The following is a 26,672-nucleotide window of genomic DNA, read 5'->3' on the forward strand; positions in this document are numbered from 1 at the left end:
CGCGAGGAATTGCCGTTCATCCGACACAAACCTCTGCAATTCCCCTGGGAAGCACCGACCCACAGCACGGGGAGGAGAGGCCAGGGCCTGCAGCAGAGCAGGGCAAAGCAATGCAAGGATTCTTCTTGCAAGGGAAAAATTCCATACAGAGCAGATAGGAAAGCTTCCAGCACATCACAGAGCCAAGGCAACTCCACTCTCATCCTGCTGAACGCACACTCCATCCTCGAGCATCCAGGGAACAGGGCAGGTGCCCACACAAGAGCCAAGAAGCAGAAGGAGGAGGAAGTTTTTTGCAAGCTTTCCACACCTAGCACCAGAATTCCCAATGGAAGGAGCCTCTGCTACTCGCAGGGCTGGCAGGAAGGAAAGGAAAAGCTGGAATCTGTGAATGTTACAGCAGGGAGTTCTCCAAGTACTAGATCTTTGGGGGGTTTTTGTTTCTTTGTTAGTAGGAGGACAGGTTTGCTAGAGAAAGCACACTGCACATCTGAACTACAGCACAGCACCAAGTTTCTGCCACGTGTTTTACAGCATTTTTATTTTGGGGCAAAAGTCTTACAAGAGAAAGTCTGGTAAGGCAGATCTAGAATGCACATTTTATTTATGTAAAAAAAAAAAAAAAAAAAACCAAAAACAAACCCAACCAGACAACATGGGTAAGGTTGACAAGAACTTTTTTTTTTATATTCTGACTATACAATAATATTCCTCTCTCTTTTTTTTTTTTTTCTTTTTTCAATCCACTGCCACGCTACTATAATGGATCTGTTCTATAGTCTAAAGTTTCAGGTTGTCCAGTTAAGTTGTCTGCAGCTTCTTTCAACAAGTTGACCTTTACCTATTTAGAGTTTCTTCTCAGAAACATTCATATATTATACAGGATATACAGATTTTGAAACGAGACACTTAAAAACACACACACCTATAGCCGCAACACTGGGATAGCTGCATTGTAGGGGTTACCTTGTTCAGCCAGCTGTAGACTCTGTATGTACAATTAGTTTTTATAGTGTTATTTACAGAGATGGACTAAAAGCTCTCTTTTAATCTAAAAGGTAAAGGCTCTTGTGTTTGAGTATGTGCAGTTTCATAGCCCTGTGGGGGAAAAAAAAAAAATCACGACAATTATATACACTGTAAACAGCACAAGGCATGAGAATCTCCTCCTCCTCCTCCTAATCCCAAACAATCTTGCAGGAAAAGTATTTGTGCACTAATATTCCTCTTCCACCTCCGCTCCTGCTCCTCGGGTTTTCTTATGGATGGCGCGGTTAAAGCTGTGACAGGCGGGGACCCAGTGATTGTCATGGAGACCCAGCTTACAGCCCGGGATGCCCTTCTGGGAGCGGTGACAGCACATCCAGTAGCCAGGCCCGTAGGGAAGAGCCTGGCAGTAGGGCTTGGGGTGCCACCTGCACAGGGACACGTCCCCCTTCACGTATTTCTTCTTGCACTGCTTGCAAGGGTCTTCCCGGTAGCGAGGGTCGCGCACCCAGCGCGAGTCCGCCGGCCGGATGTTGTAGTACTCGATGATGAATTTGAAGTAGTAGCAAGTGCATTTTAGGGCCACCAGGCTCCTGGTGGGAAGCAACCCGAAGATCTTCACGATGATGTGGTGAGGCAGGAAGGCCATGTACTGCTGAGGCTCCAAAAGCTGCTGGATTTTAAACCTGGTCTCCAGAAAGTCATGTGAAACCTGCCGCTTTAGGCAGGAAGCATCAAGTACTTGCAAAGCCCCTTCTGTGGGAGGGACAGAAGGGGCCGATGGCTCTGTAGGGACACTGCTTCTGACACAGGATCTACCAGATGCCAGAGCATCCTCATCCTCGTTTTGGGCTACCTCCCCTGGCTTCTCCTGGGTACTCTCCCGCCGTGGCTGTTGCTCGTGAGCAGCAGGCTGCTCGCCCTGGAGGAAAAACAGCCTCCCTGGGAGTGAATCCTCACCAGAAGCAGAGAGCTTCTCCTTCCTGCACCCCTCCTCTGTCTTGGTGACTGATATACTGATGCATAAGGGCTCCTTCCTAGCAGGATGCTTTGGGAAAATTACAGGCTCTTTCGACGTACAATCAACAGTCGCGTTCTTGCTCTGCAAGGGATCCGGTGGCAGCCTGGCAGCAGCTGGACAGGGGGACAGCAGAGCCCTGGGAGGCTCAATCCGTGTCTCAGTGTCATTCCTGCCAGCTGCCATCGCCAACACCGCGTGGGCAAGCCCCGAGTTCACATTCCCCACCCGGGTATCCAGCCCCGAAGGAAACGGCTGCTGGGCAGAGGCACCGCCATCCCACAGCTCGGTGTCACCCAGAGGGCCACGGCCACCTCCATACCCAGCCTCTGCCACCCCCGCCTCCCCCAGGCCGTCCCCCTGAGCCGGGACCCCCTTCCCCACCTCTCCCTCGGGCTGGGTGCCGCTGGCCAGGAGCACCCTGCCGACGTTCCTGCGGAAGCTGTTGTTGCGGGAGAGGCTCCCGGCCTCGCGCTCGCTCTGCCGCCTCAGGCACTCGGACTCCAGCCTGGCCACCATGTCCAGCACGCGCACGGGCTCGCCCTGGGGCTCCGCCTGCGCCTCGCCCGGCGGGAAGGGCTCGGGCAGGGCGGCCCTGGGCTGGGCGCCCAGCCTGGTGGCAGAGGTGGCGGCGCAGGTCTTGGCACAGTCCACCAGCAGGGCGCTGGCCCGCTGCTCCAGGAATGCCACCATCTCGATGACCGACAGCGAGCGGCCCGGGAAGGCGCCGCCCTCGCCGCCGCCGTCGCTCCCAAAGTGCACCGAGCAGTGCTCGATGCCGCAGGAGAAAGGCTCCGGCTGGGAGCACCTGGCGTTGGCCTCCCTCATTCTTTCCAGTTGGATTTTGGCTTTTTTAAGATCCACCGATTTTTTCCTGCGTTTGGCCGTCCTCCCGTCGATGTCCCACGTGCTCTTGATTTTCATGGAGCCCGTGCGGGTGTTGCTGCTGCACTGCTGGGCTGCGAAGAAGGCGATTTTCTCCTTGGTGTTGCCAGGTTTCACCACAGCCCAGACGTCCAGCGGCCCTTCCCCTTCTTCTCCCTGGTGGATCGTGGCAGACAGGGCGTTCTTCTTTTCCCTCGCACTCGGACCGTCCGCTGGGCCTTTCCCATTCATATTGCACATAGTATTTGGATAAATAATCCCCAGAAGCTTTTGAGATGGAGTCACGAGGGAGGCTTTTGGGAAAACGCTCAGTTTGGTGCAGTTGGTGTATTTTTCTCCTTGCGCCGGTCCCTGGTGGCCTCGCAGGGAATCCTGGCTTATTTCTGGGGATCGCTCTTTCTTCTGTAACTTGAGATATGGCTTTAAGTGCATACCAGAAACCCTGGAAAAACAGAGAGGGAAGAAGTTATAGTTGCAAAATACGCCTGTCTGGAATTAGAGAAGGTGGCCCAGAGCAGGCACCAGCCCACACCTCAAGAGGAACCACATGAGAAAGGAAAAGAGCCACCAAGGCTGCAATATCCACCCCTGAAGAACTTCCTGCAGTAGGAGAGAACTTCCCAGTAGAGAAATCTGTTTCCAGGCAGTTGCAAGGAGAAATCCTACAGTTTAAGTTGTATCAGTTGTCAAAACACAACTAGTGGTTCATTCTTGAGCTAGAGCCATCCTTCTGTTCATTCCTTAATCCAGTTGTAAGGCACACATGGGTCACAGGCTTTATCTGGACATCAGCTGCCACCCACACTCTTCTCAGTAGCTAAAATGCGCCTAAAGCTCAAAAGGGAAATTAGCAAGAATAATTACATTAATCAGAGATCCCAAGGGATGTCTAATCTCCTGGTATCACCCAAAATCACACAGTGGGTTGGGCTGGAAGGGACCTTAAAGCTCATTTTGTTCCATTTCCTTCCATGGGCAGGGACACCTTCCGCTATCTCAGGCTGCTCCAAGTCCCATCCAACCCATGACTGGACGCTTCCAGGGATGAAGCAGCCACAGTTTCTCTGGGCAATGAAACCTTTCCTTTAGCATATCAATAATGGCAAATCTGGTGGTTTTCCCATAAAGGTCCTTACATTGTACATCAGATGCCACTCTCAAAGTGACGGCAGCATGACATCCAGCTGAGGACACCCACTCTCAGAGATGGGATTTTAGAATCAGGAATTCCAGAGCGGTAAAGGACCCCTTGGATTCTGCAGACACTGCAGCACAGCCCCAGACTCCTCTGTCCTGTCACCTCCACAGCCACCTTCCATTCAAAGCTCAGGAACACCAGAACCCGGGTCACTGCCACACAGGGTGCAACCATCAGGAGACTCCAGGCTCTTCTCCCAGGAGTACCACATAAGCACATTACAGAACTAACTATAGATTGTATTTCCACGGTAATCTTTGAGTTGTTGCACTCAAAGGCCTCCTCTTCAGGGATGATCTGGGCTCGAGAGCTGAAGAGCAGCAGGTTCAATGCCACGTTCATCGTGAGCTGACACAGGCACCTTCAGGCACTGAACATGTTTCCCTTGAGAGCCAACACCAAGAGAGTTGTTTAAGTATTTCAACGTTGTAGGTTTCTAGCCTAAAACCAGCTTTTAACTAAACACCTCAATTTGTTGGTCTATAAAGTCCAACATGTTGCCCAAGCAGAGGAAACCTCCAGCACCAGCAGCAACAGTGCTGCCTAACCACTGCTTTCCCTGGAGGTTTGGTTCCTCCTTCTGACCCTAGTGACAAGAAAGGAGGGACAGGCACAGAGATTTTGGGGAGGTACATCAAGAGGAAGGGCTTAGTTCACCTCTCTGGTCCAAGCAGGGCTTTGAAGGCCAGGAAGCAGCTGCTGGAAAGGCAGATGTGATGTTCCTTCCCTCTGGATTTTTTAGGGAGACCGTCACCATGCTCTTGCAACCAGACAATGCCAAAACCACCTGCATCTCACCTAGAGACTGTTGGAGGCAAGAGATCTCAGTGCTGCAGATACACCTACCCAGCCCCTGGGTTAATTCTCTCCCCCTGCCTCCTGCGTGCCAATTCCAGCTCGTTGGAATTAGGTCACCTCCCAGTTTAGTCTCCTCTGCAAAATGCAACTGAGCTACTTTGTTTGCCTCCTCAGTCGGATGCTAAAAACTAAAATAATCTGACAAAAATAGAAGTTCGGGGCATTGAAATAGAAGCATGGAGAGGAAAATGGGAAATGGGGGCTGCTGGAGTTTGCTTTGGCCTCATTTTTCACAGGGGCTGCCTCATTCTGGTCGTACTTCACAGTGAAGCAGGGTCAGGCCACTGATGTGGCCTGGCCAAAGCCCAGCCCAGAGGAGCAGCAGGTGAAGCACTGCAGCAAAGTGCTGCAGAGAACAGTGCCTGCAGCCTTCCCCTCCCTTCCCTTCCAGAAGGACATTTCCCAGACTAGAGAGAGAAAAGCTCCACCCCGGGGAGGAAGAGGTGAATACAATTAAAACGCGACTTTGCATGCTGAAATCTCCAGAGCCAGGAGCAGAAGATCAAATTTCATTCATGAGTTTTTCAATGCCAAGGTGTTTGAAAGATGAGCTGAGCTTGTTTTGAAAAGGCTTTCTTCGAGTAGTTTTCAGGAATCCAGCAGGACAATCAGCTCAACACCCTTCATTAAGAGAAGCTGCAAATGGAGGTGAGACCAGGTATTATATGATTAAAACCAGAACCAAACTGGTTACCCCGACAGGCTCAGGGGACATGTTCAGCCAGCAGAGTCGGTTCAGCTGCTCCCAGCTATTTCTGGTCTATGGAGAAAGACAAAGGGTAAAGTTCTGCCTCACCTATTACAGATTTCTTGTTTAAGGTTATATTTCCTATGTTTCAGTTAGTCCCTGGCTAAGCCAACAATACCATTTAAGGTTGAAAAGTTATAATTTACATAACGAAATTATGCCTTAGTCAGAACTTTTACTGCCAGAATAATTGCCTCATTTGAATTCAGCATTCAGTTCATTGCACACGTTTTAATGGATCCGGAGTTAAAGTAAACCTTCATCTAATAACTTCAGACAGCTATAAAGAGCACTGCAAACTCCACAAGACCAGCTGCCTCCTGCCTCACAGTTTTCCAGCAGCAGGGAAGAGAACTTACATTTTAAAAGCCATCTGAGCAATGGGCCTTACCTGAAAGTGTCACTTGGAAAAAAGAGGCCCCCACCTCACATGCCCTTTGCTGTGGACATTGAGAATGAACTTTTAGGCAGCCACAGCTTCTTCCCTGCATGTCAGCAGCACATTTCATCTCTAGCTCCTAGAATTAGAACAAGGCTTCCCAGCAGAAATTGCTTTGAAGACGAACCAGAGCCCAGTCCCCACCCACAGACTCTCCTGCTTCTCAGTGCTGGCAAGCAGAGAGCTGTGGCAGCTGCAGGTAAGCTTTTAAATATTTAAAACCACCAAAAATAGTTGTTAAAAGGTGAAGTCACATATTCCCTATGACACTTCATTCCAGAATAATTCTGTTTGCTTTCCTCCACCCTTTAAGTTATCAAGCTCTCTAATTTTATCTTTAGAGACAACGACTCTTCAGAAGTCCACGGGAGCAAACATAAAAGGTTTTCAATCCCAAATGTGCGGTTTTAAATTGCTGATAAGAGAGAATTCTGCCAGGAATGATCAGCCCTGAAACAACGAGCAGTGCTGCCTTCATACTGTTATTCCATCCTTAAGCTGATGAAATAAAGGGGCCAGTTTTTCTATTTCTAATCAGCCGTGTCTGAAAAACAGGATACTTGCACTGCTGGAATGACACTGCTGTTTTTATAAGTCGTAACTACAGCTTGTTTCCACTGCAGCTTTATCAAGTTGGTTACTACACATTGTTGATACAGAAATATATTCCTTTGTATGAGCTCAGAGACTCAGACAGCCCTCTTCTCCCCACCCAAGGGAAGACCCATAACCCACTGGTGGGCTCCCCATCCCTGAAAGTGTCCAAATCCAGGCTGGATGGGGCTTGGAACAACCTGATCTAGTGGGAGGTGTCCCTGCCCATGGCAGTGGGTTGGAATGAGATGGCCTTTGAGGTCTTTTCCAACCCAAATCACTCCATGATTCTACTTGCCAAGCTGGCCAGAATCTTCCAGCATCCTTTTGTATTTATGTACGTTCTAAATCACAGCAGCCTAAAACAATAATATATTTGCTTTAGTGGAAACTCCGGAGTTGGAGGAAAATCTGTTAGAAAAGAGTCAGTTTTCACAACTCCTTTGTAAGGTCCACAGAGAGCCTTAATTCCCCTTGCAGCTCCCAGCTCAGGGACTCTATGATGCCCCTGTGAAGCCAAAAGATTTCCTCTGGCCAGCAAGAACAACAACGACACAAAACCCTAATCTTCACAAATAGCATATTCACACTGCAAGTTTTCTGGGCAAAGCACCGGAAGGTTTTATTAGGGTGAAAATTTCCATCAAAACCCCCAAGTTTCCTATGGACTTCTCCTTGTAAACACCAACTCCAGTCGACAAAAGCTCCTCACGTTGCTGACTGCACACCCAGTGCCAACTACAACTCTGAAAAACCCCTCAGGACGCACTAACACAAGGCAGAAGAAAAAAAAAAAATCAACAACAATAAAAAACCCCACACCTCTTGCAAAGCATTCCTCTTCCCTGGCATCCCAGTTCTCTGTCCATAGAGTTTTCCTCCTCCATGAAGAACACTGACAATTAGCAAGGACTGAGCACTGAGTGGGAGTTAACCACGGTCAACCACTTGTTATTTCTGGAAGAGCTTGGTGGGTCCTTTGGGCTCCATCTCCACTACCATTTCCATCCCCTTTGCACTGCCAGGGCAAGGCAAGGCAGACAGAGAGCTGCTTCAAAGGCATTCCATGGATTCTGCCGGGGCGGGAAAGTCCCGGCATGGAAGGAGCTCTGCTACTCGTGGAGTTTGCTCTGGAGCATGGCAAGGGTCCAAGCTCAGAGAAAGGAGGGTTGGGAAGCTCCAGAGCAGGGGCGGGTTTGACTCTAGCAGCTGTGGAAGCATCTGATTTCCTGAAAACCCATTCCCCTTGGAGCAGCAATTGCTCCTGATCCACCTCCCAACACCTCCAAAATGCCTCTTACAGCAAAGGGAGAGCCAGCGAGGATTAGAAGGGGGTTTGAAGGCAAACAGAAGGCATGAAGCTGCTGAAGGAGAGCTCTCTGCTCCACTGGCCAGCCTGGGGCAAGTGGAAGAATGCCAAAACCGTGGGGCAGAGCTGGCCCAGCAGAGCTGAGGAGTTAAATGCACTGTAAGAACCAAACTCCTAATGCTGGGTCCCTCCCCAGCTCGTTCACCTGCAGCAGGTGTGCAGATAACCTGACCCTGGGGGAGACAACACCCAAATACAGCTGCACACAGCACAGCCAGAAATTCCATCCCACAAAGCCCATCACCTGCAGCACACAGAGGTTTTGGGTGACAGAACGCACCCCAAGCCCAACAAAGACCACTTAGAGGGCTCCCACCCATCAATGTCTTGAACATGTTTTACACTAAACACACACACCCCCCTCAGTAAAGCACAGTTGCCTTGGCTACTTGCTAAATTTTGTACCACTGCTTTGCCAGGCTTTTGTAAAAAAGCACTTACCATGAAGGGAGAGATGTAGCAGCAATTCTGTGCTGAGCCTCAGGAAGCTCAAAGCCCTGCTTCCCAACCATACCAGATGAGACACAGAGATGACAAAGCAGAAGGGAACAAAATAAACCAAAATATTTGGAATTCAAGGTCATCAGCTGCTCTAGAAATGTGTAGCTCAGACATGATGGGATGGCACGCGTGGCTGTTGCGGGACAGGATGAGGGGAAATCACAGAGGGACAGCAAGAAAAAAAAATCGGTGGTACTACAGGGCCTCTGCTGAAAGCTGCCCTGAGAAGAACAGGTAAGTGACAAATGTCCTTCTGGAAATGTTTTACCTTTATTAATTTGTTTCCTGATTTATGAAGTGCAAGAAGACCAAGACCTTTCTTCATATCACAGTGCAACAAATTTCTCGTGTTAACGAACCAACACAGAGTGATGCTATTTATAGCCTTCATTTTTGTGCATACGTAATGAGAACACAGGAAAGGTTGCAGAAATTAACCTTGGACCACAAGATCAGTAACAGGCTCAGCATTCAAAAGAAAAAAACAAGCAAAAGTAGAGCTGAAGGCAAGTTATCAGGTTGTCCTTTTGAAACTCAAGACTGAAAGAAACTGGTTCATGAAGTTCATGGGGAGGATTTCACCGCACACAGCATTCTCCAGGAGTCAGAAGGTGTTTTCATTATTAAGAACACATCCCAAACAAGATCCAAAGCAACTCCAACTGGATGCGATCCTTCTTTGTGAAGGATACCAGAAGCAGACACAAGTTTCAGGTCACATCACTTGGAAACTTCTGTCTTAGAGATCAAAAAGTCCAGGAATAAACATGAGAACTGGTGCAGCGTTAAGTCACTGCAGAGATATGTAACAACAAAGAAACAGTGAAAGGTTTTTTTTCAGTTTGTGAGAGAAAAGAGAAACAGGGATGCAAACAAGGGCAGGGCAGAGATCAGGAGTACAACACAAAATACCAAATTTGACTTTGCACCATTTTTAAAGAGGGGAGGTAAGGGTGATGGTGAGGGCAAAAGCCCAGGCGTTAATCTGAACAAGAGCATTGGCAGCGGGAGGATTAGAGAGCTTCATAAAAATTGTGAGGATTGGCTCATCCCAGTCTCAGAATCCAAACCAGATAGGCTCATGCACTGCAGGCCAAGAAACAGGATTTATAAACCTCTTGAAAGGCAACAATAGGAGATAATAAACATGTGGCACATTGGAGGGGGCACTGCAGGGGAGAAAGAGAAGGAGAATGATCACAGCCTCTCCAGGGCTCGTATTCTGACTCCAATATAAAGGTGCTTTGCAAGCAAAGAGGATTAATGTGACACAGAGAAAAAGGGGGAAGAGGGAATAGTTCAATATGCCAGACTAACCTCAAGGTTCTCAAAAAAAAGCCATCTTTTTAGACCAATCTACTATATCTTCCTCACATGGACTTTAGAGAGCACAAAGAGATTTACTGGTTAAGACAGATTGGCAGAGGAATGGGAAAACAGACAAAGGAGCTGGCTTAGCAGCAGACAGCCTCAGGTGATGCTGAATAAGAAAATACCAGCCTGGAAACCAAAGACATGCCTCAAGAATCAGCCCTGGGAACATCTGATTTTGTTAGGAATGACCTCAGGACTAATTCTGCACCCAGAGAAACAGAGGCAGTTCCAAAACAGAAGAGGCACAAAGCTCCAAGTAACAGAAACTGAGGAGGGTTTTGAAATGCAGGCAGTGATGCACCAGCAAGAGGAACATCAATTAATTTTGGAAGTAACTGAGGTGAACTGGCCACCATAGAGACATCCATGAAATAGGGAAGTGGAGGTGATGCTGTGACAGCAGTGAGAAGCCCTCCAGCCAGAGCAGCTCCAGAGCACAGCACACACTTTAACCAGGACTGAGAATATTCTGTGAGGGGCTTCACACTGAGAACAGCAGCAATTGCTACTCAGGAAGCTACTGGAGAACACTTGGGTCACTTAGCAAAACCACAGGTGAGGGTTACAACCCCCTTTTACAGAATGCAGAAGAAGAGGTAAACCACTGAAATTAAGCAGCGGTCCATAGGCAGAAGGAAAATAAAGGAACAGAAACTCAAATGAGTTTATAAACTGTCATGAATGTTCAAGCCTGGGAATAAAAAGAAGGTTCCTAATTGCACAGCAAGATCTGTCATCTTCAGTAATGGCTTAATCTACAGGAGGAGAGAAGAAAAGATGCAAGAAAAGATGTAAATGTTTTTAGGCTGGACTAAGTTCACAAAAGGGATTATGAGATCCTGCTTGGGAAAGTAAGGAGCTGGGTGACCCAGGAAACCTTTTCCAGCACTAAATTACCATGAGACTAACATAGCAAGTATATGCTGTCTACACAACCACAAAGAACAAAGGTTAAAAGTTTGCTTTAAACCCACACAGCCTTTGGAAACCAAAAAGCTGGCGCTCTTCCTCCAGACTGAGGAAGTTTAAGAGCCTTGGTTTCAGAAAAAGAATTAAAAAAACCCCCATACACATATATTTTGAAGTAGTTTGAACTCCAACAAACTGGCATGTCCTTGCATTTGCATGAGGACAAGTTGTTCTGCACGGTGTTCCTCTAAGGAGACACAGTGAGAGGCGTCCATTTAATTGTCACATAAGCACAAGTGTTTGAAATCAATCGTGCATTTCTCCTTAATAAGAGACACAGGAGAGTGAGCAATGCAAAATCTGAGCTTAAACTAATCTAATTACTTAGTCCATAGTAAGACAAACCGCAACAATGACTGCCAGCACTTCCACTTGCTTTAAGCTGCCTGCATGTTTTAAAGCCTACTCTGATGAGCCTTTCGCCAATTAAGTTTTACTTCAAAGTCATGTTTCCCAAACTAATTTACAGCTGTTGCTAGAAAACCCAAGGATTTCTGCAAGTACACTACCAGCTGCAGTGAATCTGTAGTTGTCATTATCAAATAAAAACGTCAAAGAACATTTCTGCCCTTAAGCCATTACAATGTTTCGCTTAAACGCTCCCTGAAAGTCAGAATTCAGAGCAAACGTTTGAGTGACAGCACAAGACAATAGGAGAGGACAAGGAGAAGGCTGAAATCAGTGCTGAATCCTCAGCTGGAGGCAGAGCAGGAGTCTGTTCGTACCGTTTGACTTGATGGAAGGTGGAGGACGTGGAATTCAGCGGTTCCCTGTGGAGGCCAGCTCTGCAGGAACTCTTCATGGTAACGACCTCTCCGGCTAAGGCACGTCGTCGTCACAGCCAGTCCATCCTGGGCTACACCCCAGGCTCCCCCATCAGCTCTGCCTGCCCCACACTCAGCTTCACCGTGTCTCTGCCACCTAAAAGCTGAACAACAAGAGAGCTACGTGAGAAGATCACAAGCACAGGTGATCAGGACATGGAGTTTCCCATGAGAGAAAATCGATATATAAATATATACAAACACAAACATGCTAGGCATGCATAGATATAATAAAAGATACATATTCAGATATAAAAGAACTTAACATCATCATGCCAGTATTGCAGCTGGAGTCCCTGAACACCACCAAACACAAATGAACACGCCCCACCACAGCCTGTCTGCACACACAAGAGTTTTTTTCACCTTATATCCGAATGCAGCGCTACCTTGGCACCTCCCACGGAACACGCTGTCTTCCCAGCTCCGTGTAAACAGGACGCACAAGATCTCCCTGCTTGTTAGCACCACATCAGGCTTTGGAGGGAAGGAGCTGCTAGCAGTGAGATTTGAGGCTGCCAAGGAGTTACGTTAGCTCTCTAATCAAAATAACGTGGTGGATTTTATAAAAGGACAGAAAACATGTCACCACGCAGCCTCCAAGTCTTGTGAAAACTGCCCTGTCTTTGCATCACATGCAGATAAGAACAGATTACACCAAAACAAAGCTGTTCTGCAGTATCTCTTGTTCTCCCCGGGCTGCTGCCTTCTCCACCTTGTCCTTGGAGCAGACACTCTTACCGGCGCTTTAACGCACTTTGATGGAGAAAGAACAACAACCTTCAAGTTGGAACATTAAAGGGAAGAGTGACACAGCAAAAGAGCCCTGGAAAACCTCAAATACTCCAGCCTGAGCTGCCAGCAGATTGTTTTAGAGACCGTTTGCTTCCTCTCTAGAGGATCGTGCACAATGATGCACGTAATAAAGGAATGCCATTTGAGGATGCTAACTATGGAGCTGTGTCCCCAGGGGAGCTGTGATTTAGTGCAGCAGGTTGTTCTCTCCTTTTCAGCAGCTCTGCCCAGCGTTCCTACTGCTGCCCTATCCCTGCTTCTGCAGAGACTGAGCCTCTCACATCACCCCCTTCCCAATGCCTCCCAAACAGAAGAGCCCCCACTACAGCCAGCTCAGCACTGCTCGGCCAGTGTGGTCCACAATCAATGCTCCCATTAAACGCTCCTGGCCTGGAAACCCTGCTCATGGTAGCCAGGAAAACGATGAAGGATGAACTTTCCAGGCAGGAAAAGCAGAAGGTGGTTTAGATCCACCTGACTTGACGTCTGCTACAGCAATTTCACGGTTTGTCTAATGATGGCAAATAAGAGGTTAAGCGTTTGCCTACATTTGAGTAGCAGGAGCCTAAAATAATATATAAAATATTATATAAACACATTCCAGTCTTCATGAAGAAATCTCTGCTGAGCTCTACACGAGGCTAAGAAATGTGTGGGGTGGAGGAGACGGAGGCAGGGCAGTGGCAGAGCAGGAGGAGGAAAGCATGTCCTCTGCTCCAGGGATTCGGGAAGACCAGGAATTAGGCTGCCACGATCAGCAACGGCAGAAACTGAAGCTTTGTAGTTAAACACCATTTTCATCAGACTACCCAGAGTCTCTAACAAGGACCTACCTCTATGAGTGAAACCTAGGCACAAAACCAGCTGTTTCTGATGTTCTCATGCTGTAAAGACATATATATTCACAAACAGTAATTCACAGAGAAGAAAAAGCATTTGCCCAGTGCTTTAGGAAAATCAAACACAAAATCGTTACTTTCTCAGGAACCATCACTAAGAGGCACTGAAATTCTGACTTTTCTCCAAGCTTTTGTCTGGCTCTCCTTCTGGCTTTACTAACACTAGCATTTCAAACTCAGCAGGAACTGTATCACAGAAACATGATTATATCCACACCCAAATAAATGCAACCACACCATTTCAACAATGCCACTCACTTTTCCAATAGCTTAAACCCTCTCCATGGATCCCTGGTTAAGAATATCACACATCTTGCCCTAGTCCCACACCTCTGAAGATCAATTGAGAAGTGAAAGATAAAAAAGCCAGACAAAACTGAAACCCAAAGATATCTTGTTTGCAGTAAAGAGCTGGAGAAACAAAACCATCAAGAGAAGTGGTTCTGGTCAGGAGCAGCCAGAACCCTGATCCAAGCACAGCCATTGTATGGTGAGATTTCATGAGTTTAGGAAGGGACCAGCAACTACTAGAGGGAAGCAAAAGCTGACAAAATAGACACAGCCAAGTTCAGATGTGCACTGCAGCACAGCCCCAACCACAGCTCCATACAAAGCATGCTTTTTCCCCCCCTCTGTAGCTGCTGGGCTATAGAAAAGAGCTGAAATAGACTATTAATGCCAGCAAGCTCCTGACAAGTTCCTACTGTGTGAGGAGTAAAAAGCTGTGCTTGTGAATTAAAAAAAAAAAAAAAAAAAAAAAAAAAGAGGAAAAAAAAAACCAAAAACCCCCAGCATTTAAGCTAGCAGATATACTTACTGCCTTTTAACTACCACTGTTTCTGTACCAAGGCTGATCCTTAGCAGAAGGAGCTGCAGCCGATTTAAGTTTTGCACAGAGTCGGGTACAGCCCGAAAAACTGAAATACAGATGCACAGAGAAACAAAACAGAAGAGGAAGTTAAAACCCTAATCGTGTTCTTCTCCCTCTCTGAAACCACCCCCAAACATATGCCTTTCTGCACAAGATGTGGGAAGGACTTGGGTTTTGGCAGCAGAAAGCATCACATCCTCTCAGCCGCGGACGGCAGCTCAGGGAACAGTCCCACAAAATTCCCGGTCTTATCACCAGGTCTGAACACTGCTGCAGCTTAGGAAAACAAATGTATCAACTCAAGCAGGCTGCAGTCAAGGTCTCCCAGTCTGTGTAGCAATTCACTACAGCTCTTGATATTTTGATAAGTGCAAGTGCAAGTGTGTTTTAGCTGTAGCAACAGTAACTGATCAACAAACCAGTTCAAAGGGTGGGCACATCCTCTCAGAAAATTTACTTTCTTGAAAGGAGGCCTCGGGACTGGATCTGAGCAACAATCGCCCTGCTGGTAAAAACACGTGTAAAAACACACTTGCCCACCCCACCTCCACGCAGGGCAAGCTTTGGGATGTCACTCTGGATCAGCTGGGCAAACAGCACCAGCACACTCAGGATGCAGAAGGAAGCAGCAGCAAGTGTTTCACAGCAGAGCTCTGAGGAGTTAACACCAAAAACAGTCATTTGGGGGGGGGGGAAAGTCAGTGCTGAGGCTTTATAATAAGGTAAGGGTATTTGTTTTCTTGCAAGAACTGGGTTCCATGTCCATTCTCCCACCATGGAGCTCAAGCTTAGGTTACATGACCCTCCTCTCCAAGAGAGTAATTCACCAGATATGAAATTCTGCCATCCCCCAGCCAAGTCACCCCTCAGGATACCTATATCAGCACCAGATTCTCCTAAGCTTTGGCACAAAGCCTTTCCTCATCCCAACACTCCCACTGGGAATGATCCACAGCAGCTCCCAGCCTGGCTCTGACACTGAGGTGATTGACACCCCAGGTCCTCGGCCTCTTAGACACCTATAGGAACATAACCATTTCCTTTTAACTGTTCTTCAGGTAATATCTACGTAGTTAAAACACCTAAAGAACCGTCTTTTAACCCTAAAGGAGCCATCACAGGCATCATTTGCCTTGTGAAACCTTGTGTGCTCAGCTTCCCCTCTGTTTGATTGTCAATCAGATCTGATATCATCTGATCTAAAGGCAACGAAACTGCCACAGGGGCTCCAGCTGGAATTAATGTGGGGGAGCTTCCTTGTGTCTACTCCCACACCAAAACCAGCTGATGGCATTTCTGCTAGGCACCAGGAAGCAGAGCCCTTTGCTCATTTCCCCACCAAATTCACTCCAGCCCTTCCTTCTCAAAGCTCCTCCAAGCTCCCATCCTGGGATCACACCAGACAGAGCAGCAATTTAAGTGAAAACTGCAGATTCCCAGGTAAGCAGAATCAGCAGAGGCCACAAGGATGATGAGGGTCTGGAGCACCTCTCTTATGAGGAGAGCTGGGCCTGTTTAGTCTTTCACACCTTCCCCTTTATCAGCACTGCCTTCCTGTCTGATTTCTCACCTGAAGCCACTCAAGCAGCTGGACTAGGGCAGAATTAACCCCAAGCGGCTGGTTCAGCTCCCTGAACCCACTTACCCCTGACCTGGCAGGAAGTCACAAAGCCCAGCAGCACAAAGTTCTCAGAAACCCAGACTGGACTCAGCCATTTCCAAGCCACACCTGGAATCACGCTGGAAAATGTGTCTGCTACAAAGTGGATTTTAGGTCCTTTCAGAGGAAAGGAGGACTTCTGAATGCACAGTGGGCAAAATCCAGAGTGTTTCAGAAACTGGGAAATGAGCATGTAGAGCTCCAAGGCAACATCTGACTCCTCACTGCTGTCAAACAGCACTACTTGCTGTACTGATAAGCATGTGAAATGCTTATTCCAACGAAACACTACAGGGAGAACCTGTTTTCCTTCCAAGATCATGTCAATAAAGCTTGAAAGGCTCCACATTCATGGCTCACATGTTTTCTCTCTAGGTGGGGTAAGCATTGGAAGGACTAAGTTGTCCCCTCAAAAGGAAAATCTCAGAAGGGAAAAAGAAAATAAAGACAAGCTCTGCTGCACCCTCTTAGCCCTGCATGAGTATTGGGAAAAATAATATGACAAGTCTTTCCCTTGTTCAGCTATTCCTGAAAGGTTTCAGCTGCCTTGCACAATTTGGGTAAGGACATCACTCGCTGTTCAGCTGGAAAGAAGTTAAGAACTGGCTCATTAGACTCGTTCTGCTTGATCCAAGAGGAAAACAAAACCAGTAAATCCCTCACTGGGCAGTGCTGCTGCAGCTCTGGTGACAAACACACGGGGCTCACACATCACTCTGCTTTCTAGAAAGCTGCCTTGGCACCCCTTGGCACCGTCACATGCCCTGAATGACAAAGTGGGGTGAGCAAAGCTCCCGTGAGTGAGGCTGTGGCTGCTGCACCCTCCCAGGGCACAGGCAAAAATCCTCCCTGAACACACCACGCTGAGGCCACGTGACCCTCTGAATTATTTAGCCTATAAAACTACTTCTGTTTTGCCATGCAGATTGTGAATTAATGAAAGCTCAGCTGAAAGGCTACTTTCTTGGGGCGAGAGGAAGGAGAAAGCTTCCAGAAGCCTTCCTATTATAGAAGCAATAGAGCTGGTTCCAAATATAGTAGAGCAGCACTCCCAGAGCTCTGGAGACGTCGTGCCCTGGTTTTGTGAGGCTGAGGTCTCGCTGGATTGCTCCTGCACATGCAAAGATGGGCAGAAAGGACTGCAAGATGCAGAACTGACGTGAAAAGGGAGTTTCAGGACAAACACCGGAGGCAGAAACCCAGACTGCCTCTATGAGAGATCAGCCTGAACACCAGGAGAGAGCCAACCTGCCCCACTTTAGAGAAAGCCAGTCAAAACCAGCAAGAAGAATCTCATCTTTTTCAATAACACAAAATAAGCTTGCTAGAAAAGATTATTATTATTATTATTATTATTATTATTACTATTACAACCCTGACGTGACAGATTAGGATTGTCACCAATCATTTCATCACCCTGTTTTGCCTGTGGTAGCAGGGATCCTGGCTGGAGAGGTGCACTTGACTCACTTTGGCACGCAGAGGGTGGATTTGTTTTTGCTGTGACAGCTCATAAAGTGACCATCACATGCCCTGCCTGACAGAAATTCCTCACCAGTTCACCAGGAACAGTTCGTTAGTGATCCAGCAGCACGGGATAACGATCCACTTTAATTCTTCAAGTTCCCTTCTCCTGTTTCATGGCAGATCTTGTAACAGGACAGAAATAAACTCAGTTGCAAAACTGAATACAAGTGTATCTTTGTGTATTTCTGCGACTGTATACTCCAGCATAGGCCTGGCCTATTGATTGGAAAAGAGTAACAAAGTTAAATGTCACCAGGAAACCAAAAAATCTCCTACAGGACACGACATAGGAAGAAAGGTCCCTGCAGCAGGGCACAAAATGAATAATTGCTCCTGCACATCTCTCCACGGGGTATGAAATGGCTTCTAAAATAGCAGAACTGACTTACAGAATCTAAAGTACAACTGACTTCTAAATAGCCAGCAAATAAATAAATAAAAAGTTTTAGAACTCTGCTAACAAGGAAAACCCCACAGTGGGTGACTCAAGGTTAAGCACTAATTTCATCAGCTTTGAAACTCAATTCACTGAATGAAATATGGCTTTAACAGGTTTCTGTGGCTCTAACCAGTTTGGACCAGCCCTTGGGCTGCCAATTCTCCTTTCTGAGACCACCTCATATTTCCCCATCACAGGTCCAGACCTACATAGTTGAGCAGAATAAGAGGTTTGAGTTTTTTGTTGGTTTTTTGTGTTTTTGGTTTTTTTTGTTTTGTTTTTTTTTTTTACTTCTGTGGAATCTTACACTTTAACCAAAAGGTTACTTTGCGTATTTCTCTGTCCTATACCAATGTGGACACCTTTTCAGCACAAAAGAACCCCAAAAACCCCCAAGCACACCAAACCCATACAGACATGCAAAAGACTCTAAGCAGAATGAGTTTTGTCCACATGGATTCATTCTGCCAATCAGTCCACTGCAGGGCTGAGAGGTTACAATATCCATTAGGCATCTCTAAAGCGTCCAGATTTTTCCTAAAGGTCTCCAAACCCAAATTCAGCAAATCTTACTCATCAGCAGAAACACTAGATAAAATATAACAGTACCAAAAAAAAGAGTTTTAGAAGTAATTGTGCCATTACTTGCAAATATTTGGATAGGCTGAATAAGGCCTTAAGCAACCTGGTCTAGAGGGAGAAAGAAGTTCCTGCACATAGCAAGAGGTTGGGATGAAATGATCTTTAAGGTCCCTTCCAAACCCTTAACATTCTGTAATTCCAGGATTTCTGTCATTCAGATGCCCAAGCTTTTTCTATCATATTCCTGAACACGTTCTATTCTCATACAAGAGCATTTTCTGCTATTTTTAGTATCAATGTCTCATGAATTGTCATAAAATCTTAAATCTTTTCAAACTTTTGCTCAAAGTAGGCCACTGCTGGTGCCCCAATGTCACACTTCCACAGAGAACTATCTTCCACCTCGCAAGGACAATGCCAAAATGCTGAACTCAGAAATCTCAAATTTATAGGTCAGCAGTTTACAAAAAAAGTCTGCTCTGCACTTAGGCAAAGAGCTATCCAAGTATACCCAACTTCAGGACAGATTTCATGCAGAAAGAAGTTCTTCCACAGCACATTTTGGAACAAAATTACATCTGCAAACTTCCACCAGAACAGATTCCTTAGGAACATCTAAAAACAACTCACCCACCCACAAACAAACAAGACACACCACCGCCCACACCCTCTGAACAAGCTTTGGATTCACTGGCCTTTCCAGCCGTGTCTTATAAAACAAAACATAAAGCTCCTAAAGAACCAGTTATAATCTAAGGCCAACAAAACAAAACAAAACAACAACAAAAAAAGAAATCACTAATTAATGTCAGGTTCTAACAAAGCTTCTACTGGAAGAGGTCAGGGCTACCCCAGACCCTTTCCAGCCAGCTCCTCATGTCCCATCACAGGACGTGGTTGAGCCCATCACTGAACCAACTGGTACCACAGAGGAAACATTTAAGAAAGGGTGAAAAACACCTGACAGAGAGACAGTGAAGAAAAACCCCACCAAGGCAGGGAAGGATAAGGGGCACTCCATGGCAGACCAGGTCATGCCCTACAGTGAAACTGCAGAGAGATGTTGGTTTTATCCTTGTTTCTTACTATTATTTTATTATTCTAGCCATCAATAAATGATGGGTTTTTGCTTTGTCCACCACAGCAATGAGTAATCTCATGAACTTTATCCTGACCTTTAAGCTCTCTTGGCAGTCCTTCAGTGACATCTCCAATTCCAGCCTCTGGCAGGCAACAACCTCCTCTGCACCCATCAGGTGGGCAGATGGATGTGTCTGTCCCCTGCAGCAGGGAGCCACCCCATACAATCACTCACAGCTTATTAATGTCAAGTTTTCAGGAAGGACAGGAATATTCCTCCCTGCATGGAGAGCGACCACTTTCCAGTCCCCCTCTTTTATTCACTTCTGACTCCTGGTGAGATGTGGTGCAGACCCCACTGGGACCCCTGATGTAGGGGTGAGTTCAGACTTCCCGAGCTCTCTGAAAACATCCTATTTCATTGAACCCTTAAAGGTTCAGGTTGGAAGAGACCTCAAAGTCCACCCAGTTTCAACCTCCAGTCAAGGGCAGGGACAACTTCAACTATCCCAGCTTGCTCCAAGCCCCATCCAACCCGGCCTTGGACACTTCCAAGGATGGGGCAGCCACAGCTTCTCTGGGCACCCTGTGGGGGGAGAATCACATCCCTCGACCTGCTGCCCTGGACTCAGTTATCCCTCTGGACTGCGAGCACACATGGCTGGCTCACAGCCCTCTTCTCATCCACCAGAACTCCCAAGTCCTCTGCAGGGCTGTCCTCAATGACTTCTTGTCCCAGTCTGTACTCACACCTGGGACCGCCCTGGCCCAGCAGCAGCACCTTGCACCTGGACTTGTTGAACTTGATGAGGTTTCTCATTCCCATGAACGCCACACAACCTTCATACGTTCTCAAACAACTCCCAGACCTGGTGACACAGCTCCTCAATGAGGACACACCTTCTGGAGAGGTGACTCTCAGCCCCAGTTTCCTGGACAGGGAGCAGCCACTCTTTACAACCAGAGGCTTCCAGAGCTCTATTGCCCCCAGATCTCTTTGGGAGGGACGCTCTGACATCGTTGGAGCTGCCAGGAACGAGCACCTCTCCTACAGCTCCAGGCCTGCAGTGTGAAGTCATGCAAGGAAAGAAACAGGACACCAGGGTGTCCCAGCCAGCAGCACAAAGCTGGAATCCTCACCAGTGACAGGAGGAATAGCACAGCGAGGCAGACAAGACTCACACAGCACTTGGCACGACCCCTCGATATCCATCAGCCAGAACCAGGCACCTGCAGAGCTCATCCAGGCACAGACAGAGCAGCAGGAGCACAACAGGGAGGGAACAGGACATTGCTGAGCAGGGCTGAATGATCCCAAAGCAGCATCAGGGTATTTCCCCACCCTGAACTGCTTGGCAGCTTGTAAAAAAGCGCAGAACCCGTTGAAAGGGACCAGAAAGGACTTTGAACACCCAAAGCACAGACACGGCCAAAGAACTCAAGATGAAGACAGAAGGCAGCCAAGAGGACACACCAAAAATCCTTCCCACACAAAGTATCACCTGGGCTTACAGAAATTCCCAAGAGAACGTTATACACAAAACATCTGCAGAACCAAGTCAGCTTCAAATAAACCCAGGGGTTTTGACTGGTAAACTGCAGCAGAGTCCAACATTAAATACAGTATCTGATTGCATGAATGTTTCAAAGGACTGTTTAAAATCTAAGCTGATCTGGAAACTTACCAATTCCACAGATCTTTAATCTTTTTCGTAGCTCTATTTTGAAAGATTTTTCCCCCCATTAATAACTCAAGAATTACTGAAGTAAAAAATAGTTTGATATTTTCAGAGCTTTGCAGTCAATACACCTAGCAACTGACACAATTAAAATTTCAGAAATCCTAAGCATAGCACAAATTCCACTGTAATTCATTCTTAAGGAAAAAAGAAAGGCCCCAAAATAGCACTGAAATTTCAGTAAAGGACAACTTCTGCACGCTTCTGAACTATGACAACTTCTGCTTTCTGCTTCTGCCTTTCCCTTTTCACATTTCCTTCTCAAAATTCAGTGGCACAGACCTATAAGGAGACACCAGAAATAATTCTAGTGCAATTCTTTCCAGTTAATAACAACTTTGGAAGTATGAACTTTTCTAAAGTCCACCGAAAACATCAGACTGGGGTTTGTTTCACAAGAGTTGAAACTTTCTTTATGAAAAAACACAGAAAACAAAATCCTAGAATGGTTTGGGTTGGAAGGAACCTTCATGATCACCTTGTTCTAACACCCTGCCATGGGCAGGGACACCTTCCACCATCCCAGGGTGCTCCAAGCCCCGTCCAACCTGGCCTTGGACACTTCCAGGGATCCAGGGGCAGCCACAGCTTCTCTGGGCACCCTGTGCCAGGGCCTCCCTACCCTCACAGGGAAGAATTCCTTCCCAATATCTAATCTAAATCTCTTTTATTTTAAAACTGTTCCCCCTTGTCCCATCCCTATCTGCTCACGGAAAAAAGTCACATTCCCTCTTTTTCCCAAGTCCCCTTAGGCACTGGAAGGGGCTCCAAGGTCTCCTCAGAGTCTTCTCTTCTCTAGGTGAACACTCCCAGCCCTCCCAGCCTGGCTCCAGAGCAGAAGTGTTCCAGTCCTCAGAGCATCTTTGTGGTCTCCTCTAGACCCGCTCTAACAGGTCCAAAAAATAGCTTTATAATCAAAACAGAAAAGGAAAAAATACCTGCATTGCTCTCTAACCCAATATTCCCACTGCTCCCTCCAGCACAAACAGTATTTTCTTCTCAGAGCTTCCCCCTCTTGGGCAAAAAGGAGAAAATATGAAAAAACCCCACCAAATCTCTAAGAAGTGAAGCAGAAAATAAGGACCCACAGCTGTGGTTTAGAAGGGATGGTTTAAGTGAGGTAGCTTTGGAGCTGGGGATTGTGAGTGGCCCTGCTGTGGAAATCCTCAGCACTTTACGGACCAAATGTGCCACTCCAGAGCTCTCACTTACCACTCTGGCTTTCAACAACCAATTCCCTCCCAAAAGCCAGCTCAAACACCGAATGACCAAAGCAAACACCAATCTTGAGCCCTCACCATTTGACATCTCTCACCAATCCTCTATGACCTTACAGGAAATAATTTCAAACAGCTCTCTCAAGAAAATAAGTTTTGAGCCTGAGTTTTTTCCATCCTGAGCCATCCCTGCACTATTTCATAGCTCTGATAATTATACCACTGACTAAACTTCCAACTGGGAATAACTGTTTTTATCATCACTATTAAAAACAGTCCCTCACACTGCTAGGAATCTGGAAATTCACTGGAGCTGCATCCCACCCTTTGGCCTCTCAAAACACTACAGAGCAATCAAAGTATGTGCTGAAACCAGAGGATCCCTGTGCTGAACAACTCCTGTAATTTCTGGGTAACTGGAACTGCTTCCTAAGCCAACCATGGAGGCTTGGTTATTGATTTTAGAGGGGCAAGTGGCACCAGAGCTCTGAAAGTCAAGGTTTTCCATACTGGACTGGGAAAGTTCATTTACTTTTAGAAATGAAGCAGTGACATGCATGCTAAAAAGCTTCTCACATTCACTTAGTTTTGTAGTTTTTAATGCTTTTTTAAAAATAATTAAAAGACAAAAGATGATCTGGAGTTTTCCTTTCCTAAAAGCACATTATCTTGGTTTTTACACCTTGGCCAGAAGAGTGACCGGCAGCTCTCAGAGAAGCAGCGAGATGCAGGAAAACAAGAGTTGAAAGAAAAGTGGATTTAAAAAACAGCTTTTAATTATCTGAAGGTACGGTTGCCAAGTAGACAGCAAAGAGGCTGTGCATCACTTACAGATGGGAAAATTCCCCCAGGTTGATTTCACAGCCAATTACAGTGGATTAACCTATTAGGACGAGCAAAATAGATATTTTTATTTTTCTTTTGTGGATGCAAGTTTCAACAGCTTGAAAAATCATCGCCACTGGTACTTTGATACACAGGATCAGCAATCTGTTTTATCACACTTCAAGTCATCACCATCCATAAACACACCCCAGAAAAAACCTCACCCTCTTTTTTAATGCATCTTCTGTCATTACTTCCTTCTCAGGGAACGGTATCTCTCTTGGCTCCCCACTTTGAGTATCACTTCATATATCAATACTTCTTTTGCTGTTGTTAAAGAGAAGCATCGAACACCTTCAAGCTGTTTTACACACACCTTTGCACTCACATTTATTATTATATCTGCCAGATGCCACTGTAAAAGGCATTTGTCAAACAGAAAAGCAGCAAAGCACTGATTTTCAGCTTTTCAGGATCCCTCAGCTAAATCCTGGGTGTGCCTACTTTTGTTTGGTATCAAGTTCCTCCTGCTGGCTCCACTGCAAGAGCAAACTACAGGGATAGTTAAGTTTTTCCCCACCACCAAAAACATCTGTTCCTTCTCCGAGTTCTGCAGACTTCCTTCCCCTTGACCATATCACAAAGCCTCTCTTTTCAGCAAGGCTGCCTTCTTGATAGTCCATCACCATTATCTTCTTGTTCTCTGCAGAGCAGCTTGAATCACTGGGTCTCGCAGAGCTTCCAGTCCTTTCAGCTCAAGGCCAGGATCTGAATTCAAGCATCATGATTTACACAGAGGGTTGTTAGGCTCCTTTCCCTGACTCTTTTTTAACACTCCACAGTTTCCTGTCCTGGGAAGCAAACAAACTGCGACAAGAAATGCCAGTTTCTGTTAAATAGCCTCAATTCCTGTGACACCGAGCATTTAAAACCATTACCTTACTTCCAAATCTCACACTGTAACAGCTTTTATCCCACAAAGTGCAGAGATGAGCAAAAATTCCTTGAGCACCAAGGAGTGTGAGCTGGTTATTTGCTGCATCTCCCAGCACTTCTAGTTAACATTCAGGCTTGGCACGACCCACTTGAGTACACAGCACAATGTCACCCCACTGCTCAACCTAAAGGCACTTTTTTTTAAAAAAAAAAGAAATAATTTTATTTTAAGGGTGCATCAGCTGCTCACTGAAAGTGGGAATGCTTCATTTAGCACACGCACACTTGTTAAACTGCTCGCAGCATGCAAATAAAACCCCACATTGTGCAAAAGTCATTCAGTCTCCCCATCCGCAGATATGAGCCGTGGAACCGCGGCCAGGAAAGAGAAACTTGGAACAACGTGCAAATATTTCAGTCCCTTATTCCCAGTATTCACATCCCAGGCTAAAGCCCACAGCCCTGTCATGCTGAGGGGTGACCACGTTGGAGAATCTGCCCTGTGCAATGGGTGGGAAAACGCCCATTATCTGTCTTGCCCCTGGACTGCACCCTTTTATTTGTAGTTATTACTGCAAACTGCCTTTTTTTTTCCAGACAATGGTTGTGTTATTATAGGTACCTTCATGCCCTGCCAAAGCACATACACACAGCAATTCAGAACAATCAGCCTTGTTTTCATGGGAGCAAAGGTTGCAGCCAAATGAAATGGGTGGAGAACACATTAAACAATCTTGGAATCTGCTAATAGGATATAGGAAAATGTGACCATAATGCAGATGCGGAGTTCCCCTTTCACCTTCCAATGTTATGGATAAAATAAAAGCTTTGGAAAACCAATTAAACTGTTTGAACAACATTAAGCAAGTCAAAGTGTTCTCAGGGTCCTTACAAGACCACTGAGAGGTTCTTTAAAATTAAAACAAAGCAGTGCCCCTTCAAAGCTCTGAAACCAGAGAGCATTTCCCACCCCAGAAACAATGAACTCTTCCACCACCTGTTTGAAAGATATAGGAGACCTGCAAGTCATCTGCTTGTCCATGGTGAAGAGAAGCTCATCAAGACAACTGCTCCTGTCTTAGAGACAAAATCAGCCCCTCCTCTAAGAAGGGAATTTTCCCACTGAGGCACCTTGGCTGGTCAGCTGTAACCTGCATTCTCCCTCGTTTGCTTTTGAGATGTGCATTAGTCAGCTTTCTCCTCCACAAATCTGATTGTGCCTCTGCATGATCGTGCACTGAAGTCATGTCCTTGAGCGTGTGACATCAGTCTGTTGCCATGGCAATACACAGGGCAGTCCAAAATTCAGTATTATGGCATCACTGCGGGATCAGGCAGCAGAACAAGCCGACGCCTGAGAGCTGGTTAATGCAGCACGAACGGCCAGGACATTTCAATCTAAATGTTAAAGTGTAACTGCACTTCATCACAATATTCTTCATAAATATGCCCAGAAGGCTCAAGAAAGACAATCCAGAAGGTCACTGAATTGAAGAAACAGGCAAAGCATCATGCATCACTAAAAAGAAGGGCAATATGTTTCCAAGGATGGCCACCAAGTATGAAGAAAGCTTAGTTCAGCTCTCTGAATAGAAACCACCATCTGTTCCTAAGGCAACACCAGAGCTGCCTAAAGACATCATCCACAGAGGAACAGGGATGGCCCCTCAGCTCCCCAAACCAAGTGTTAGGTTGCACCCGGTTTTTCTGGAAATCAGAGACTGGAGGATCACAGCACTGTCATCCCTTTCAAAGGGACAGCATTACATAAGACACAGTTCTTCAATTCCAAGCTTTGAAGCAAAGATCAGCGCATCATTAACCCAACCTGTAACAAAGCCATGTAGTTAAAAAAGGGTGGTACCTTCCAAGAGATGTTATTCCATGTAGGGTTAGACATTACAGTTGTGTAGGTTCCTTGCACACTCACGAGAATGGCATTTCTGAAGAGCAAAAGGGAAGGAAAAAGGAAATTAGTGACACAGTAACGGTGTTAACAAGCACTACCCAGCTCCTAAAACCCCAAGGATCCGGTTTGCCCAGAGCAAAGGGCACACGGGAACAACAACCCACGCTTTGCTGACGTGGAGAACCACCAACTGAAGATCTTCAGTGCTGACTGATCGAGTACACCCCAAAAACAGCCCAGCAAAACTACAGGTAGCTGGGCAGAAGCCAATTCGGCACCATAAGAGCTCAGGAAGCACAGATAGCAGAGAGGAGAGACCGCAAAGCCTCCAGAAGCCACAGTGGACCCCGTTCTTTACCCATTCCTCTGTACCCATCAAGCACACATGTTTTGGGGTCTGGGTGTGGATTCCCAGTGGCTGCTCTGACA

General features: G+C 46.5%; 1 protein-coding gene across 9 annotated transcripts in view; it reads right to left on the minus strand.

The window, feature by feature from the left end:
• Positions 1 to 246: 246 nt before the first annotated feature.
• The window catches only part of FBXO34 (F-box protein 34), a 39,751-nt gene continuing 13,325 nt past the window's right edge, over positions 247 to 26,672 (minus strand). For 2 of the 9 annotated variants that reach the window (XM_066189089.1, XM_066189094.1), the window contains exons 2-5: positions 26,199 to 26,277; positions 14,276 to 14,375; positions 11,666 to 11,868; positions 247 to 3,332 (exon numbers count right to left, since the gene is read on the minus strand). In XM_066189089.1, coding sequence (XP_066045186.1) covers positions 1,217 to 3,332; positions 11,666 to 11,742 — 2,193 coding nt within the window. In that variant the 5' untranslated portion in view covers positions 11,743 to 11,868; positions 14,276 to 14,375; positions 26,199 to 26,277 and the 3' untranslated portion in view covers positions 247 to 1,216. The other 7 variants (XM_066189090.1, XM_066189093.1, XM_066189092.1 and 4 more) reach the window with 7 other exon arrangements.

This window comes from Chamaea fasciata, unplaced genomic scaffold (genome assembly GCF_029207755.1).
Source record: "Chamaea fasciata isolate MVZ Bird 193981 ecotype frontalis unplaced genomic scaffold, bChaFas1.0.hap1 SCAF_7, whole genome shotgun sequence".
In the NCBI taxonomy this organism is placed as follows: domain Eukaryota; kingdom Metazoa; phylum Chordata; class Aves; order Passeriformes; family Sylviidae; genus Chamaea; species Chamaea fasciata.